An 18,137-nucleotide genomic window follows, 5' to 3' on the forward strand; every position below is an offset into this window, starting at 1 on the left:
GAACCCACTGTACTAAAATAAATCAAAATAAAACAACTAGTGAGCTAAAAAACTAGACAACAGCTAACAGCTGAAATGACAGCACTAGTAAAATACTTTAAGCACTAGTAAAAGCAATTCACACAAACATTATGTATAAGATTGTTTGATTGTAAATATATATTAAATATATGTATATTAATATATACAGCCCTAGTTGAGAAAATTATGAGACAAGACTTACATTTCTCTATATTAAAATCCTTAAGAAACTCTATGTCCCTTTCAGAATATTTTCCCTTCACATCTCGACTTCTCAGATCATCCCTTTCAAATCTTTCTGCTCACTTATCCTAGAAACTCTGTTAATAAACTAAATCTCACTTGACCCCTCTGGAACCAACTGTTGTTACTAAATTAAATGGAAATATGAAGTCATGTCATAGGTGACTAATTGCATCCTAGATTTATCTACTAGCCATGATCTAAATATGAAGCCACAGCATCATCTCGACCTTAAAGTGAGTGAGGGGCTTTATTTCACAACACATCCCTCAATCAAAGATAGCCTACTATGGACAATACCTGTAGGTTGAAACCAGCAGAGCTCTGAGTTATAATTATTTTTGTTTGATTTATTACAGGCTTTGACACAGTAGAATCAATTTATTATTTTCTCGATGGAACCTTTTTTGGAATATTCGGTATTTCTGTTTTTCAACTAAAGAACATTTATGAAATGCATTTTAATAGACTAATTCACAAAAGAAAAAGTCTATATTTTGTTAATGATTTATATATAATTTTAAAATAGTCCTTACAAAGATGCCCACACACAAATATCCATACAGGGATGCTACCTAGATTGAAAGCTTTTAGGGCTGGGACTGTCTCTAATCTACATGTACAGCACATAGCAGTATTGAGCTGTGATTCCTGACTGAGGTTTCTAGGAGCTACTCTAAATAAATGGTTATTAATAATAATAATGGTAATTAATAATACACTAAACCCATCTTGTTTTTGTCCATTACACACACAGTTAGGTGCAAGAGGGGAAGAGAGTCTCATATACAATTCAGTGTGTTAGTTAGTTTAGACTCCCAAATAGAGTGATTACAAATAAAACTGGACTAATACATCCCTGATATCATCCCAGTTCACCCATGGAATGAAATTTGGGATTAAGATGGCCCATGTTTATTAATGTAAAACTTACTTTACCCTGGATTCCTCTATTTTATTGATTTTTTCATGTGTCCATGCTCATAGTACCTGGATTCATGACCTACATTAAAAAGTAAGATGTAAAATCAAACTGCCCACAAAAGGCAGCTGTAATCCAAAACTCCCTCTTGACCAATTCTCATTTACTTCCCCCGGCACAAAGCACATACCCAATAACTCCACCTTCTGCTGTCTTTCCCCTCTCACAGTTACCCAAACCCTTGTTTATCTGAATCTTTATCGTGCTCCCAGAATTGTTTTTTTATAAACAGGATTGTATTGAAACCACCAGAACAGCTTTCAAGCAGTCACAGTTCCTACATGATATTATTAAGCCATATCAGCCCTCAGCCTCTGACCCCATCTCATGTATTATCTAATTGGTCACAACAAATTCCCATTGCCCCCGTCAGTGAAACATATAAATAAAATCATATCATGTGACAAGGAATTTATGTATTTGAACAAAAAATAGTGTTATCTGTTTGTCTGTCGATCTAGCTATCACCTGTGTCTGTCTATCATTGGTCTATCTGTCATTCTCTATCAATCATCTGTCTATCCCTTTCTTTCCATCTAGCTAGGCCTCATTCATTATATGTCTGTCCCTCTCTGTTTGCATGTCTATTTCTCAGTCTGTTATCTCTATCTGTTTCACTGTCTCTCATTACCCTAATCCCCCTGAGGGACTTTGGAAACAGGAGAGGTTGGAGGTGAGGGAGCTGAGGAGAAATATGGTTGAAGAGACCTTGAGGTCAGGTACAGATAGGGACCTTGGGATAGCTACAGGGGAGGACTGTGAGGAGGGAGAGCTGAGAAGTATGGGGGAATCTTGGACTGATGAGGGAACAGGTACTAACTAGAGGGACCTTGGGGAGAAAGAACAGAGCCCAGGAGAGGGAGCCAAATACTTAGGGGACAATTGGAGAGAAAACTGAGGGGAGGAGGCAGAGACTTGGGAGGGCATTTGGGGAGGGGGGATCTGGGAGTAGCAGAAAGAAGACGGGTAAAGTCAAGGGAGCTGGAGGAATGGAATAGAGATGTAGGAAAGGCAGAGAAAAGGGAGATGGATGACCTTGAATGGCAGAGAGGGGGCATAGTGAGTGTAACTTTTTAAGATTTCTGGGAGACAGAGGGATATTGGAAAAGATGGAGAAGAACAGGGAGACACTGGAGAAACAAACAGAAGGGGATTGATTTCAGAGAAGAAAGACTTGGGTCCATTAGGGAACGAAGGGGGACAAAATGGGAAAATGTGGGGTTGTTTGGGAGGGAAACAAGAGAGTGTAGGGTTTGGAAAGGTGGGATATTTAGGACACTAGCCCAGGACTTGGGATGCCTTGGCTCATTTCCTGCTTCTGCCACGGACTTTCTGTATGACCTTAGTCAAGTCACTTAGCCTGCGTGTGCATCAGTTCCCCATCTGTACAATGAGATAATAGCACTTCTCGACCTTACAGGGTGTTGTGAGGATAAATACATTAAGACAGTGAGGCCCTCCGATACTATGGTGATAGTGGCTGAATAAGTACCTTAGCTAAAGTAGGGAGGCAGAGGTGTTGGAGGAGACGTGTTACTGGGACCCTTAGTAAGCAAGACCCCACTATGAGGGAGGAGGTTTGTCTCTCCCCCACTCTGTAGGCAAAGCGAGGCTTCAGGCGCAGCGCTGTGTAACTACGTCAGTGTTTCACCCTGACTCTGGCCGCCTCCCCATCTTCTGGCACAAGTTCTAGTGTGGGGCTATGGCTGAGGGTTATAACACGCCAACCTACCCGCCACAGGGCGGGTAAATGTGGTTCTCATTGTACAGGGGAAACGGAGGCACGGAGGGGCAAAGCGGGCTGCCCGTGTGGCACTGAGATTAGAAGCTGCGTCCCAGTGCCTCCCAGTCACCCCTGCTCTAACCACCGCACCACGCTGCCTCCAGCCTTGACCAATTGGAGAGGGAAGAAAACGGGTCAATGCCCCTTTAAGGAATCGAAACCCCAGTGAACATTCCAGTTGACATGTCATCGTTCCTGGAAACGGATGGCGTCATCGCGTCCCTTCCGCCCTTGACGGGTGGCGGCTGCCTGAGCAGCGCGGACCTGAAACAAAGGAGTAAAAATAGCATCGGCAGGGCGGGGGAACTGGGGCACGCCACGGCCGTTCGGCTACGAGCCACGCCGGAGTACGGTGGCCGGCGAGGGCTGTTCGGCTCCAGTCTTCGCCGCGGGGGGAGGCACGCAGCTGACGGGGGGGGAATGACTCACAGGGGTAACCGCCCTCCCCCTTAACTCACCGTCCGCCACGAACACCCGTGCACATGCGCAGTAGACCGAGCTATTTATAGCCGTTTCTTGCGGGATGATGTAACGCGGGGAGCAGCTGAGGGGGCTGTGCGTGCTGCGTCACCGGCTCGCTGCCTCGAGCTGTTTACAGCAGGGACTGTCGGTTACCTAGCAACGCAGGCTGACACACTGAGGAGTAGGGAGGGAGAAGAGCATCGTCCCGGGCCCTCCCCACCACAAGAGCATCGACACGGGCCCCAGCCCGAGGGGTCAGCGCGCCCACGCTCCCGCTCCAGCACAGCAAGCCCCCCAACTCCGAGCGCATCCACACGGCCATGCAGGCAAGGCCCCGCCCCACCCATCCCGAGAGCACAGACATCCCCTCACCCCAAAAGCTCTGACAGGCCCCCCCCGAGCACCGACACCCCCCCCCCAGATAGAGTTGCCAACCTTCCACCGACACCCCCCCCCAGATAGAGTTGCCAACCTTCCACCGACACCCCCCCCCCCCAGATAGAGTTGCCAACCTTCCACCGACACCCCCCCCCCCCCCGAGATAGAGTTGCCAACCTTCCATGATTGTCCTGGAGTCTCCAGGAATTAAAGATAAAATTTTAATTAAAGATTATGCCATGTGATGAAACCTCCAGGAATAAGTCCAGCCAAAACTGGCAACCCTACAAGAGCACTGATATTTTCACTACCCTGAGAGCACTAACTTGGGCCCCCTCATCCCAAGAGCTCTGACACTGCCCCCCCCAGCACCAACATGGGCCTCCTCACCCCAGGAATACTGACATGGGTCCCCCATCTTAAGAACATGGACATGGGACCCACCCCTGAGAGCACTGACATGGGCCCCCACAGCTCTAGAGCTCCAACATTCTCCCCACCCCAAAAGCACCAATGTGGGCCCCAACCCACCCCAAGAGCACTGACTCAGGGCTTCCCCTCACTAAGCGCACTGACTTGGGGTCCCACTGCAGATGCTGGTACAGGACCGCCTACCCCACTCCAGACCTTTGACAAAGATGGTGTTCAGCTTCAAGGGCATCAACACTGTAGCCCCTTGGCCTCCTTCCAGGCCCAGACAAGCATTCACATGGGCTCCCCAGTGTCCATGTACAGCTAGTGTAGATTGGGTGCTAGGATTTTAGTCCCTGTGACAGTGCAGGCTTGGATGGCAGATGCGCACAATGCCAGTAGCCTCCATATCACTGACCACACTAGAGTGCCCACCATTGCTACTAAGAGGGTGCTAGACCAGTAATGGCACATTGGGAAATTTGAGGGGAAAACGTCTAGTGTAGACAAGGCCTGTTTCTGTTTACTTCAGTCCACAGCTTTGTCTAGATTTCCATCAGCCCCAAATCATCACCCATAAATCACTATGATCCACAGTCCTCTTTAGTGTTTGACAAATAGCCTCTCAAGTGACAGAAACAACATACAACTTCTGATGAGGTCTGAAATGCTCTGGGGTTATCTTTTTAATCTCTACAGACTTCTTAATCAGTGCAGGCTGAATAGAGACCGAGACAGCCCCAGGTTTCAGTTGGATGGAGGTAAATGAGTGACGTAGCTTGTAACAACGAGAAGTTCTGTAAGTTCAAACCTGTTTTGCTACTTAAAAGCTAGATCGGGGATAATAATCTGGGGCTAGACAGATCTCACTGAAGTGTTATGAATCTGTAAAATAGTATTTTTCAAGCATTTTGAAAGGACAGAGATTCACCTTCCAAGCTTAGAAAATGGTATTGTTGAAATCTTTTTTTTTTCTTTCAGTTTGATCGGTTTTCTTTCTTTTTTTAAAAAGGAAGTCTCTTTCTGGTGGGGATCTGAGAAGATGTTACATTCTGTTTGTGGCCATGTCTATGAGTTATCCGGATCAACTTTACTTGATTAAATTTAGAATTTTACCGCAGGATGGGGAGGCTTCTCCTTTAAATGCCATCACTTTTTATTGACTTCCAGCATCTTCAAGGGAGTCTACAAAATTGCTTATCCTAATTTTTGTGGGATTTTATTTGAAAGAATGAAATTCTGTTATGATAAAAGGAAAAGAAACCCCACAACCAAGTTCCTTTTATTTCAGCAACAATATTTGGGTTCTTTATGGACAAAGCAGTAATGAACACTAGAGTATTTGCCATTCAAGGTAGAATGAAAAAGTCATGCCATTTTTTGGTTGGGGGATCATTTACCAAGAGTGACTCTCATTTAATCATGCTTAGTTTGTTTCTGTCTCATATAGCTAGGACTTTTAATTCAAGGATCTCAAGGAGTTATTTCTCTCAATAGAAAGTAGATAAGCATTAGCCTACCCAACGTACAGATTTGAAAACTGAGGCACATAAGAGGTTCAGTCACTTGCCTATGGTTCTCCGGGGAGCAAAGCTGGTAATCGAATCCAGGAATTCTGACCTCACTATTTTCTATTCTGATGCTTAGACATATTGCCTCCTTGTTTATATTACTCTACCTTATTTGGTTGGTTTAGTGACAGCACAATGCAGTGTCATGCTTGGAAATCACAGGCTAGAAGTCTCTGGAGTAGGTTGGGAGAGAGTAATCTTTCTGTTCAGCCCACAGAGAGGTGTTTTCAGGCTCCACAGGATCTCTTGTTTTCAAGCATAAGAAGTAAAGACAACTGTGTTTCTCATCTCTTACGTTTCCTTTAATTATAAGTCTGAAGGTAGGGATAGGAGTGGTTATTGTTTCCAAGTGTAATATTCCTGAATTAGTTCAGTCTGGAGGAGTTGCTATTTTGTTGGCACATTATAATTGCTGCTTTCCTGCCCCCAGCTACTTGGCCAGGAGAGAGATTTCGGTATGTGGCACTTCTGATTTGTTTGATCTGCCCTTATATGGGAGCTTTTTTTAAAGGTAAATTAAAGCTTTGTCTCTGGTAAGAGAAATTCTTTTCTTTGTGGCTCCTATTTCTCCCTTTCACGATCAGAACTAGGAGTTTTTTACTTGCTCAAATATCATGAGCCAGAGTTGAACATTAAGCTGGTTCTGACAGTTCAGCTTTTTCATTCCAGACAAAATGTGACCACCTGGAATACCATTATCCCATTAGATCATTAGGTTGTGGAAGGTGAGGGACAGCAGTCATTGTTGAAACTTAGAAGTTAAGCAAATACCAGTTAGTTTTCATCCCACTATACTTGAATCAAATGAGCAGAGACAAGACTCAAGGAAAGGCATGATAGCAGTTTTTGTAAATGTAGGGACAATCTGGATGTTAAAGATGTATGAAAAAATTACTGTAATGTAGGGTTTACATGTCCTTTAGTGCATACAGTTTACCATAACACCTGAGCACTTCTTATTCAAATATAGACTCAAGAGCCAATAGCCAACAGCTTATTCTTCATGGAAAGTTCAGTGGTCTCCTCCATCTTTTGTGCATCACCAAAGCCTTAGACATCATGACTTCATGGCCAAAGATAAAGCAATTATTTAATTCAATAGGTTGTGGCAAGGTGATGATACTTCTGCCTTCAGCAATTATAAGCAAAAGCCTTGGGCTTTATTTCTTCTAAGGCCTGGTCTACACTACGAGTTTAGGTCAAATTTAGCAGCGTTAAATTGAATTAAGCCTGGACACGTCCACACGACGAAGCCCTTTTTTCGATTTAAAGGGCTCTTTAAACTGGTTTCTTTACTCCACCTCCGACGCGGGGATTAGCGCTGAAATCGGCCTTTGCGGGTCGGATTTGGGGTAGTGTGGACGGAATTCGACGTTATTGGCCTCCGGGAGCTATCCCACAGTGCTTCATTGTGACCGCTCTGGACAGCACTCTCAACTCAGATGCACTGACCAGGTAGACAGGAAAAGCCCCGCGAACTTTTGAATTTCATTTCCTGTTTGCCCAGCGTGGAGAGCACAGGTGACCACGCAGAGCTCATCAGCACAGGTAACCATGATGGAGTCCCAGGATCGCAAAAGAGCTCCAGCATGGACCAAACGGGAGGTACGGGATCTGCTCGCCATATGGGGAGACGAATCAGTGCTAGCTGAACTCCATAGCAGTAAACAAAATGGCAAAATATTAGAAAAAGTCTCAAAGGCCATGAAGGACAGAGGCCATAACAGGGATGCACAGCAGTGCCACGTGAAAATTAAGGAGCTAAGGCAAGCCTACCACAAAGCCAGAGAGGCAAACGGAAGGTCAGGGGCAGAGCCGCAAACATGCTGCTTCTACGCGGAGCTGCATGCCATGCGAGGGGGTGCAGCCATCACTACCCCAACCGTGTGCTTTGACTCCATCAATGGAGAATCACGCAACAGGGAAGTGGGTTCGGGGTACGAGGAAGATGGTGATGAAGACAATGAAGATAGGTCACAGCAAGGAAGCGGAGAAATCGGTTTCCCCAACAGCCAGGATATACTTATCACCCTGGACCTGGAACCAGTAACCCCCGAACTCACCCAAGGCGTGCTCCCAGACCCTGAGGGCGCACAAGGGACCTCTGGTGAGTGTACCTTTGTAAATATTACACATGGTTTAAAAGCAAGCGTGTTTAATGATTAATGATTAATTTGCCCTGGCAATCGCGGCCAGTACAGCTACTGGAAAAGTCTGTTAACATGTATGGGGATGGAGCGGAAATCCTCCAGGGACATCTCCAGAAAGCTCTCCTTCATGTACTCCCAAAGCCTTTGCAAAAGGTTTCTGGGGAGGGCTGCCTTATCCCATCTGCCATGGTAGGACACTTTACCACGCCAGGCCAGTAGCACGTAGTCTGGAATCATTGCATAAGAAAGCATGGCAGCGTATGGTCCCGGTGTTTGCTGGCATGCAGACAACATCCATTCCTTATCTCTCTTTGTTATCCTCAGGAGAGTGATATAATTCACAGTCACCTGGTTGAAAGGGGGTGATTTTATTAAGGGGACATTTAGAGGTGCCCGTTCCTGCTCGGCTGAACAGAAATGTTCCCTGCTGTTAGCCACGCGGTGGGGAGGAGGGGTGAAGTGGTCATCCCAGAGAATTGGGTGTGTGTGGTGGGGGTAGTTGGGTTTGTGCTGCATGTTAACCCGGAAACCGCAGCCTCTCCTTTTACATTGCAAACCCATTTTAAATGGCCAATCCAACGGGAGCTTGGTATGGGAAATGAGGGCGCTGCTGTTTGAAACCATTCCCACATGTTATGAAGGTTAAAAAAGCCAAAAGACTGTGGCTTACCATGGCTGCCTGCAGGCCGAATTCTGTTGCCTGGCACTGCGTGAGTGATCTCTCACATCAAACCGGCAGGCCCTCAATATAAGAGGAAAAATGCGACCTTGTAACGAAAGCACATGTGCTGTGTAATGTGAACAGCAAAATTTAACATGAAAGAGTGTACCCATTGTTCTCTAAAATGTGTCTTTTTTAACCACCTCTCCCTTCTCCTCCACCAGCTGCAAATGTTTCTCCTTCACGGAGGCTAGTGAAGATTAGAAGGAGAAAACGGCGGACTCAGGATGATATTTTGTCAGAGCTCTAGATGTCCTCCCACGCTGACAGAGCACAGCAGAATGCGTGGAGGCAGTCAATGTCAGAGTGCAAAAAAGCACAATATGAATGAGAGGAGAGGTGGCGGGCTGAATCGCGGGCTGAAGAGAGCAAGTGGCGGGCTGAAGAGGATAGGTGGTGTCAGTTTGCTGACAGAAGGCAAGAGTCGATGCTCCGCCTGCTGGAGCATCAAACTGAAATGCTCCAGCGTATGGTTGAGCTGCAGGAAAGGCAGCAGGAGCAGAGACCGCCGCTACAGCCCCTGTGTAACCAACAGCCCTCCTCCCCAAGTTACATTGCCTCCGCACCCAGACGCCCAAGAATGCAGTGGGGGGGCCTCTGGCCACCCAGTCACTCCACCCCAGATGATTGCCCAAGCATCAGAAGGCTGGCCTTCAATAAGTGTTAAAGTTTTAAAGTTTTAAACTGCAGTGTGTCCTTTTCCTTCCCTCCTCCCCCACCCCTCCCAGGCTACCTTAGCAGTTATCCCCTAGTTGTGTGATGAATTAATAAAGAATGCATGAATGTGAAGTAACAATGACTTTATTGCCTCTGCAAGCGGTGCTCGAATTGGGGAGGGGAGGGTGGTTAGTTTACAGGGAAGTAGAGTGCACCGGGGCGGGGAGGGAGAAGGGTTCATCAAGGAGAAACAAACAGAAATTTCAGACGGTAGCCTGGCCAGTCACAAAACTGGTTTTCAAAGCTTCTCTGATGCGCACCGTGCCTTGTTGTACTCTTCTAACCTCCCTGGTGTCTGGCTGTGCGTAATCAGCGGCCAGGCAATTTGCCTCAACCTCCCACCCCGCCATAAAGGTCTCCCCCTTACTCTCACAGATATTGTGGAGCCCACAGCAAGCAGCAATAACAATTGGAATATTGGCTTTGCTGAGGTCTATCCGAGTCAGTAAACTCCGCCAGCGCGCTTTTAAATGTCCAAATGCACATTCTACCACCATTCGGCATTGCTCAGCCTATAGTTGAACAGGTCCTGACTACTGTCCAGGCTGCCTGTGTATGGCTTCACGAGCCATGGCATTAAGGGGTAGGCTGGGTCCCCAAGGATAACGATAGGCATTTCAACATCCCCAACACTTATTTTCTGGTCCGGGAAGAAAGTCCCTTCCTCCAGCTTTTGAAACAGACCAGAGTTCCTGAAGACGCGAGCATCATGTACCTTTCCCGGCCATCCCACGTTGACGTTAGTGAAACGTCCCTTGTGATCCACCAGGGCTTGCAGCAGCATTGAAAAGTACCCCTTGCGGTTTATGTATTCGGTGGCTTGGTGCTCTGGTGACAAGATAGGGATATGGGTTCCGTCTATCGCCCCACCACAGTTTGGAAATCCCATTGCAGCAAAGCCATCCACTATGACCTGCACGTTTCCCAGAGTCACTACCCTTGATATCAGCAGGTCTTTGATTGCGTTGGCTACTTGGATCACAGCAGCCCCCACAGTAGATTTGCCCACTCCAAATTGATTCCCAACTGACCGGTAGCTGTCTGGTGTTGCAAGCTTCCACAGGGTTATCGCCACTTGCTTCTCAACTGTGAAGGCTGCTCTCATCCTGGTATTCTGGCGCCTCAGGGCAGGGGAAAGCAAGTCACAAAGTTCCATGAAAGTGCCCTTACACATGCGAAAGTTTCGCAGCCACTGGGAATCGTCCCACACCTGCAACATGATGTGGACCCACCAGTCTGTGCTTGTTTCCCGGGCTCAGAATCGGCGTTCCACACCATGAACCTCCCCCAGTAGCACCATGATTTGCACATTGCTGGGGCCTGTACTTTGTGAGAGGTCTATGTCCATGTCAATTTCCTCATCACTCTCGTCGCCGCGCTGCAATTGCTGCAATCGCCTCCTTGCCTGGTTTTGCTTTGGCATGTTCTGGCTCTGCATATACTCCAGGACAATGCGCGTGGTGTTCATAGTGCTCATAATTGCCGCGGTGATCTGAGCGGGCTCCATGATCCCAGTGCTATGGCGTCTGGGCTGAAAAAAGGCGCAAAACTATTGTCTGACGGAGGGAGGGAGGAAGGGGCGAGTGACGACATGGCTTACAGGGAATTAAAATCAGCAAAGGTGGCTGTGCATCAGGGAGAAACACAAACAACTGTCACACAGAATGGCCCCCCCAAAGATTGAACTCAAAACCCTGGGTTTAGCAGGCCGTTGATTTCACGGAGGGAGGGGGAAGCAAATGAATACAGAACAAATCTGGTCCATCTATCTTTTACATCTTAGGCTGGCAGCAGACGGTGCAGCATGACTGATAGCCATCGGCATCTTCTGGGTGCTTGGCAGAAGATGCTGTATTACGATTGCTAGCCATCATCGTCAAGACGGTTCAATAGGACTGCCGGCAGGACTGAGTCTCCAGGAGACAAAACATGTCTGCCCAGGTGCCTCTGACCGAACTCACTGAGGGGTACGATGACGACGGATACCAGTCGTAATACACCATCCATTGCCAAAAGGCAAGGAGCTGCTGCTGTTTAGCAATGCAGTACCACGTCTGCCGGCACCCAGATTACATATAATGACGCTGAGCTGAGCTGAGCTGAGCGGGCTCCATGCTTGCCGTGGTATGTTGTCTGCACAGGTAACCCAGGTAAAAAGGCGCGAATTGATTGTCTGCCATTGCTCTGACAGAGGGGGAGGGGCCTGACGACATGTACCCAGAACCCCCCGCGACACTGTTTTTGCATCATCAGGCATTGGGATCTCAACCCAGAATTCCAATGGGTGGTGGAGACTGCGGGAACTGTGGGATAGCTACCCACAGTGCAATGCTCCGGAAGTCGACGCTAGCCTCGGTACTGTGGACGCGGTCCGCCAACTTAATGCACTTAGAGTATTTTATGTGGGGACACACACAATCGACTGTATAAAACCGATTTCTATAAAACCGGCTTCTATAAATTCGACCTAATTTCGTAGTGTAGACATACCCTTAGAGAAGAGAGGATGGTCTAGTTGTGGTTAGGGTGCAAGCCTGGGACCTAGGGGACCTGGGTTCAATGTCTTATTCTGTCACAGACTTCCTTGGATAAGTCATTTATTCTTTCTGTGCCTCAGTTCCCGATCTATAAAGAGGGGGATGATAGTGCTTCCCTACCTCACAGAAGTATTGTGAGGGTAAACACATTAAAGATTCTGAGGTAGTCAGTTACTATTGTTATGGGAGCCATATAAATAGTTAAAATAGATAAAAGGGGTGTCAGATGAGAAGGGGTTTGGGTATTTCATTTTACTTTTACTCCTAGTGAAATGTATTTTTCTGTTTCCTGCAGAACTAAAATCTCCATATTGTAGGACTATAAGGAATGAACCCAAACATGACTTTTCATAGAATCAGCTTCTAGTGCATTAGCCTCACAAATCAATTTGCTCAATTTGCATAGTCTTACAGTCTTGTTTCTCTAATTGGCAATGGAGAATTGTATTTTGAAGGTACGTAATTGGTCAAAAGAAAACCCTTTAAAGGTTTTATTTTTAAATGTCAACCAGATTTCAGAATGCTTTGCTTTTATAGACTTTGTCATAGGTGCCTGTAAATTAAAGGTTATTATTAATAGTCATAGTTCTGGGATTAGCTTTAAACTAGTATATTATAGAAATTGGAGATGGAAAGACCTATTACATCATCCTGTCCATCCCCTGGGGTCAGTCCAGGATTGATACCTATACAGTATGGTATACTTTTTAGCGCTTTGTCTAGTCTTGTCTTAAATGTTTTAAATGAGGGATGTCCCTCACTTCTCTTCCAAGATGATTCCACATTCTGAGATCTCACTGGCACAACATTTTTCCTGGTATGCAGTCTAATCAGGGCCGACTCCAGGCACCAGGCAACCAAGCACATGCTTGGGGCAGCACCTGGTAAGGGGCGGCCAATCTTGGGGTGGCGGGGGGCAGCGTGGCGCGGCATTCCGTGGGCGAGGGGCCGCTCTGGCGGCGCGGTGCTCGGCGGGGGGGGGGCAGCGCGGGGCACGGCGCTCGGGGGGGGTTCCGGCGGCGCGGGGTGCGGCGCTCGGGGGGGGCAGGCTCCGGCGGCGCGGCGCTTGGGGCGGGGTCCGGCGGCGCGGCGCTCGGCGGGGGGGGGGCTCGGCGGGGCGGTGTTTTTTTTTGCTGCTTGGGGCAGCAAAAAAGTTAGAGCCGGCCCTGAGTCTAATGAGTTCTTTTTTATTATTGTCTCATTACTTCTATTTATATCCTCCTCCTCCAATGTTCTAGAAAGGGAAAGGAACCATGGTCTAAGTGTTGAAGTACAGGACTGAGGAGTATGGGGTTCTTTTCCTGGCTCTTTCAGTGACTTGCCTAAATCATTAATATCTGTAAAGCACCTGGAGATCCTGAGATTGAATGAATTATACAAGTGCAAAGTTAGGGTTACCATACGTCCGGATTTTCCCGGACATGTCTGGCTTTTTGGGCTCCAAATCCCCGTCCGGGGGGAAATCCCAAAAAGCTGGACATGTCCGGGAAAATCGGACATGCGGTGCCGGGCCGGGGGCTCGGGGGGCCCGGTCGGCGGTGCTCGGGGGGGCCCGGCCGGGGGCTCGGGGGGCCCGGCCAGCGGTGCCGGGCCGGGGGCTCGGCCGGCGGCTCGGGTGCCGGGCCGGGGGCTCGGGGGCTCGGCCGGCGGTGCTCAGGGGGGCCCGGTGCCGGGCCGGGCCGGGGGCTCGGGGGGCCCGGCCGCCGCTGCCGGGCCGGGGGCTCGGGGGCTCGGCCAGCGGCTCGGGTGCCGGGTGCCGGGCCGGGTGCCGGGCCGGGGGCTCGGGTGCCGGGGGCCGGGGGCTCGGCCGGCGGTGCCCGGTGCCGGGCCGGGGGCTCGGGGGCTCGGCCGGCGGTTCGGGTGCCGGGTGCCGGGCCGGGGGCTCGGGTGCCAGGTGCCAGGCCGGGGTCTCGGGGGCTCGGCCGGCGGTGCTCGGGGGGGCCCGGTGCCGGGCCGGGCCGGGGGTTCGGGGGGCCCGGCCGGCGGTGCCGGGCCGGGCCGGCGGCTCGGGTGCCGGGCCGGGGGCTCGGGTGCCGGGTCGGGGGCTCGGCCGGCGGTGCCGGGCCGGGGGCTCGGGGGACGGGCTGGGGACCTGCAGTGCCGGGGGCCGGGGGTGGGCTGCGCCTCCTCCCCCCACACCCCCCCTTACCTGCTTCAGGCTTCCCGCGACTCAAATGTTCGCGGGAAGCAGGGGAGGGGGCGGAGACTTTGGGGAGGGGGCGGAGTTGGGGCGGGGCTGGGGGCGGGGCTGGGGCCCCTTTAAAGTGTCCTCCTTTCGGAGGCACTAAATATGGTAACCCTAGCAAAGTTTTTGTTGTTATTGTTTTTGTTGTCGCTGCTATTTTCCAGGTGCATGACTTGAAGGGTTACATTAAATGTGACCTTCAAAGCTCTGAAAAAGATTAAGCCCCATAGCTTCACTCTCCCTTTTGAATCTTCCCTGTCACCCCCCAATCCAGGTTTCCAACACTTTCAAACCAAAAAGTACCACAAAAGCCCTTCTAATGCAGCTCCAGCTCTTTGAAACTCTTCTTTTTTTTTCTGGTAGTTCTGGAACTTCCTGTGTCATTTCCTCCACATCTGCAGGTCTTATTTTGTTTGCACTGAAATGATGTGTTTATGTTTACTTGGGCCTAATGTTGCTAGCAGGGCCGCCCGGGGAGGGGAGGGGGTGGGCAAGTGGGACAATTTGCCCCGGGCCCCACAGGGGCCCTGCGAGCCCTGGCCGAGAATCTCTTTTGGGTCTTCGGCGGTGGGGGGCCCTTCAGTCACTCCAGGTCTTCGGCAGCATTTCGGCAGCAGGTCCTTCAGTGCTGCCAAAGACATGGAGTGACTGAAGGGCCCCCCGCCGCCGAAATGCCGCTGCCGCAGACTTGGAGCGCCGCCTGGTGAGTACAGGCTCCCCCGCTTTGCCCCAGGCCTTCTGAATCCTCTGAGCGGCCCTGGTTGCTAGTGGACTGATAGAATGTGAGCTTATTATTTTCATCGGGTATTAAATGTTTCAGATGATTTTATGCACTAAAGTCAAACAGTTGTGATTAGAAACTTCAAATTTAGCATGGATTGTGTGTCGTCCTCAATGAGGAATATGCTTTGTTAAGTTTGGGGGAAATGTGTAAATAAGTTATCAGCAAGTGAAAGCCATGTTATTTTCCTTAAGTGCTCATTGTGTATAGTTATTTAGATTCAGACCCTTCTGCAATTGGGCAGCCTATCCCTTCCTCTGAACCCTTATTCCAGCATTAAATGTGGTAGCAGAAGGAGCTCAACCGGTTTGTCTATCTTCCAGCTGGGCCATGATGGCATTGGCTCTGATTTCAGACCATCTGTAGGGCACAGCACATTCTGGAACACAGCTGCAAGGTGCACACAGTTTGAAGTAAAATGGCCACCAAGCACAACACAGGTACATTGAAAATATACGCTAATAGATGCATAGATTCCAAGGCTAGAAGGGATTATTGTGCTCCTCTAGTCTGTCCATCTGTAAAATACAGACCATAGAACTTCCCCAAAATAATACCTAGAGCATATCTTTTAGAAAAACATCCACTCTTTATTTTAAAATTGCCAGTGATGGAGGAGAATCCACTACAGGCCTTGGTAAATTGTTCCAATGGTTAATTATCCTTGCTGTTAAAAATGTATGTCTTATTTCCAGTCTGAATTTGTCTAGCATAGTGTTATACCTTTCTTGGCTTCATTGCAGTCCATAATCCAGTATCTGTTCTCCATGTAGGTACTTATAGGCTATAAATCAAGTCACCCCTTAACCTTCTCTTTGTCAAAGTAAATAGATTGAACTCCTTGAGTCTGACACTATAAGGCATGTTTTCTAATCCTGTAATCATTCTTGGGGCTTTTCTCTGAACCCTCTTCAATTTATCAACATCCTTCTTGAATTGTGGACACCAGAACGGGACACGGTATTTCAGCAGTGATCGCACAAGTGCCAAATACAGAAGTAAAATATCCTCTTTACTTGGGGTTGCCAACTTTCTAATCACACAAAACCAAACATCGAGGCCCTGCCTCTGCCCCACCCCTTCTAAGAGGCCCCACCCCCGCTTGCTCTCCCCAGCCTCACTCACTTTCACCTGGCTGAGGCAGGCGGTTGGGGTGCAGGAGGGGGGTGAGGGCTCCGGCTGGGGGTGTGGGCTCTTGGGTGGGGCCAGGGATGAGGGATTTGGGGTGCAGGAGATGGCTCCAGGCTGGGGCAGGGGGTTAGGGTGCGGGGGGCTCTGGGCTCTGGGACGGGGGTGCAGGAGAGGGCTCTGGGCTTGGGCAGGGGTTTGAGGTGTGGGGGGGTGAGGACTCCAGCTGCGGGTGTGGGCTCTGGGGTGGGGCCGGGGATGAGAGGTTTGGGGTGCAGGAGGGGGCTTCGGTCTGGGGCTGAGGGGTTTGGAATGCGGGCTCTGGCTGGGGGTGTGGGCCCTGGGGTGGGTTTGGGGTGAAGGAGGGGGCTCTGGGCTGGGGCAGGGGGTTGGGGTGCAGTGTGAAGGAGGGGGCTGGGGCAGGGGGTTGGAGTGCGGGTGGGTGAGGGCTCTGGCTGAGGGTGTGGGCTCAGAGGTGGGGCCAGGGATGAGGTGTTTGGTGTGCAGGAGGGAGCTCTGGGCTGGGGAGGGGGTTGATGCACGGGGGGGGAGGGGTTAGGGCTCTGGCTAGGGGTGTGGGCTCTGGGGTGGGGCCTGGGATGAGGGGTTTGGTATGCAGGATGGGGCTGAGACGGGGGAGGGGGTTGGGGGTGTGTGCGGGCTCCGGGAGGGAATTTGGGTGCAGGAGGGGACTCCGGGCTGGGGCAGAGGGTTGGGGTGCGGGAGGGGATGCAGGGTCCCAGAGCACTTACTGTGGCTCCCAGGAAGCGGCAGCCAGGTCCCTGCAGCCCCTAGATGCATGGGTGGCCAGGGGGGCTCCACGCGCTACCCTCGCGCCGGCAGGAACTGCCCCCGCAACTCCCATTGCCGTACCCAGAGTCTCCCTGGCCACCCATGCCTCCAGGGGCTGCAGGGACCTGGTGGCCACTTCTGGGAGCCACGCGGACCTAGGGCAGGCAGAGAGCCTGCCTTAGGCCGGGGCCCCTACTGTACTGCCGACTGGACGCCTGGCAAGCCTATATTTACTCCCAGAGACAAGGTGAGTGAGATAGTATTTTTTATTGGACCAACTTCTTTTGGTGAGAGTGACAAGCTTCCTAGACCTGAAGAAGAGCTCTGAGTGGCTTGAAAGCGTATCTCTCTCACCAACAGAAGTCGGTCCAATAAAAGATATTACCTCAGCTATCTTGTCTCTCTAGTAGCCTGGAACCAGCAGGGCTACAACACCACTGCATACTCTCTACTCCCACTCAAGAGTCCCCTGTTTATGCATTCAAGGATTCCATTAACCGTTTTGGCCACAACATTGCACTAGGAACTTACGTCCACCACAACCTCCAAATCTTTTTCAGAGTCACTGCTTCCCAGGATAGACTCCTCCATCCTGTAAGAATGGCCTACATTCTATGTTCCTTTAAGGCATTATATTTAAATGCCATGACTAGAAACATAAAATATGACATACACACAAGGGGACAGAATTGCTGCTGCTTTTAATTCCTTGACTTGTCTGCATTTAAAATCTCAGTTGTAATATTGTATTTGAATTTAATTATATTCTTAATGATCCTGTAAAGGTGTCCTGTTTCTCCCCGCACCCAAAAGTAATGTAAATAATGATAAAAACTGATTTGCTAATAAAGGGCTTGAACCTGTGCCCATTGAAGTTAATAGCAAAGCTTACGTTGAGTTCACTGGTTCAGGATCAGGCTCAAAACTAGCTTTCTCTTGTGGTGGTTTTTTTTTTTCATATTTATGGATCTGTGATCAAAAGCCAGAGCTTTGGCTGCTAAAATACATGCCCTCTAAATCATGTTTAAAAGTGAATATCAGTGTTTAAAGTTTATGTATTTCTTTGCTTGCCTCCTTATGAGAAATCACTTCTTTTTTTAAGATTATATTTGAATATTCTTGTTTTGTTTGTAATCATTTAATTGATTTATTTTTTCTTAATAGCTGTTGGTTCACAAATTGTCCTTTTTCCTAGTGATTTCTCTATGAACTTAAATGTTAAAATGTGTATATTTCTTTTTTTATATTATTTTGTTGTATGTAGATGGTCTTCTG

At 49.2% G+C, this 18,137-nt stretch overlaps 2 protein-coding genes across 4 annotated transcripts in view; both read left to right on the forward strand.

The window, feature by feature from the left end:
* The first annotated feature begins 3,545 nt into the window (after positions 1-3,545).
* The window catches only part of PACC1 (proton activated chloride channel 1), a 182,231-nt gene continuing 167,639 nt past the window's right edge, over positions 3,546-18,137 (forward strand). For all 3 annotated transcript variants that reach the window (XR_010600218.1, XM_065590657.1, XM_065590659.1), the window contains exons 1-2: positions 3,546-3,817; positions 4,980-5,079. The gene's annotated coding sequence lies outside the window, so the exon portion shown is untranslated. The remainder of the gene's footprint in view (positions 3,818-4,979; positions 5,080-18,137) is intronic.
* LOC135982684 (uncharacterized) lies at positions 5,079-9,511 on the forward strand. The gene is made up of 2 exons (XM_065590661.1): positions 5,079-7,958; positions 8,887-9,511. The coding sequence occupies exons 1-2, from the start codon at positions 7,406-7,408 to the stop codon at positions 8,970-8,972; spliced, it is 639 nt and encodes a 212-aa protein (XP_065446733.1). The 5' UTR covers positions 5,079-7,405; the 3' UTR covers positions 8,973-9,511.

This window comes from Chrysemys picta, chromosome 3, assembly GCF_011386835.1.
Source record: "Chrysemys picta bellii isolate R12L10 chromosome 3, ASM1138683v2, whole genome shotgun sequence".
Lineage (NCBI taxonomy): Eukaryota > Metazoa > Chordata > Testudines > Emydidae > Chrysemys > Chrysemys picta.

Bases quoted from the DNA above. Each gene is read 5' to 3' on its own strand.
- LOC135982684 (XM_065590661.1), top strand. From the start codon at position 7,406: ATGATGGAGTCCCAGGATCGCAAAAGAGCTCCAGCATGGACCAAACGG. The intron at 7,959-8,886 runs GTGAGTGTACCT...CTCCTCCACCAG, and splicing joins GGGCGCACAAGGGACCTCTG to CTGCAAATGTTTCTCCTTCA.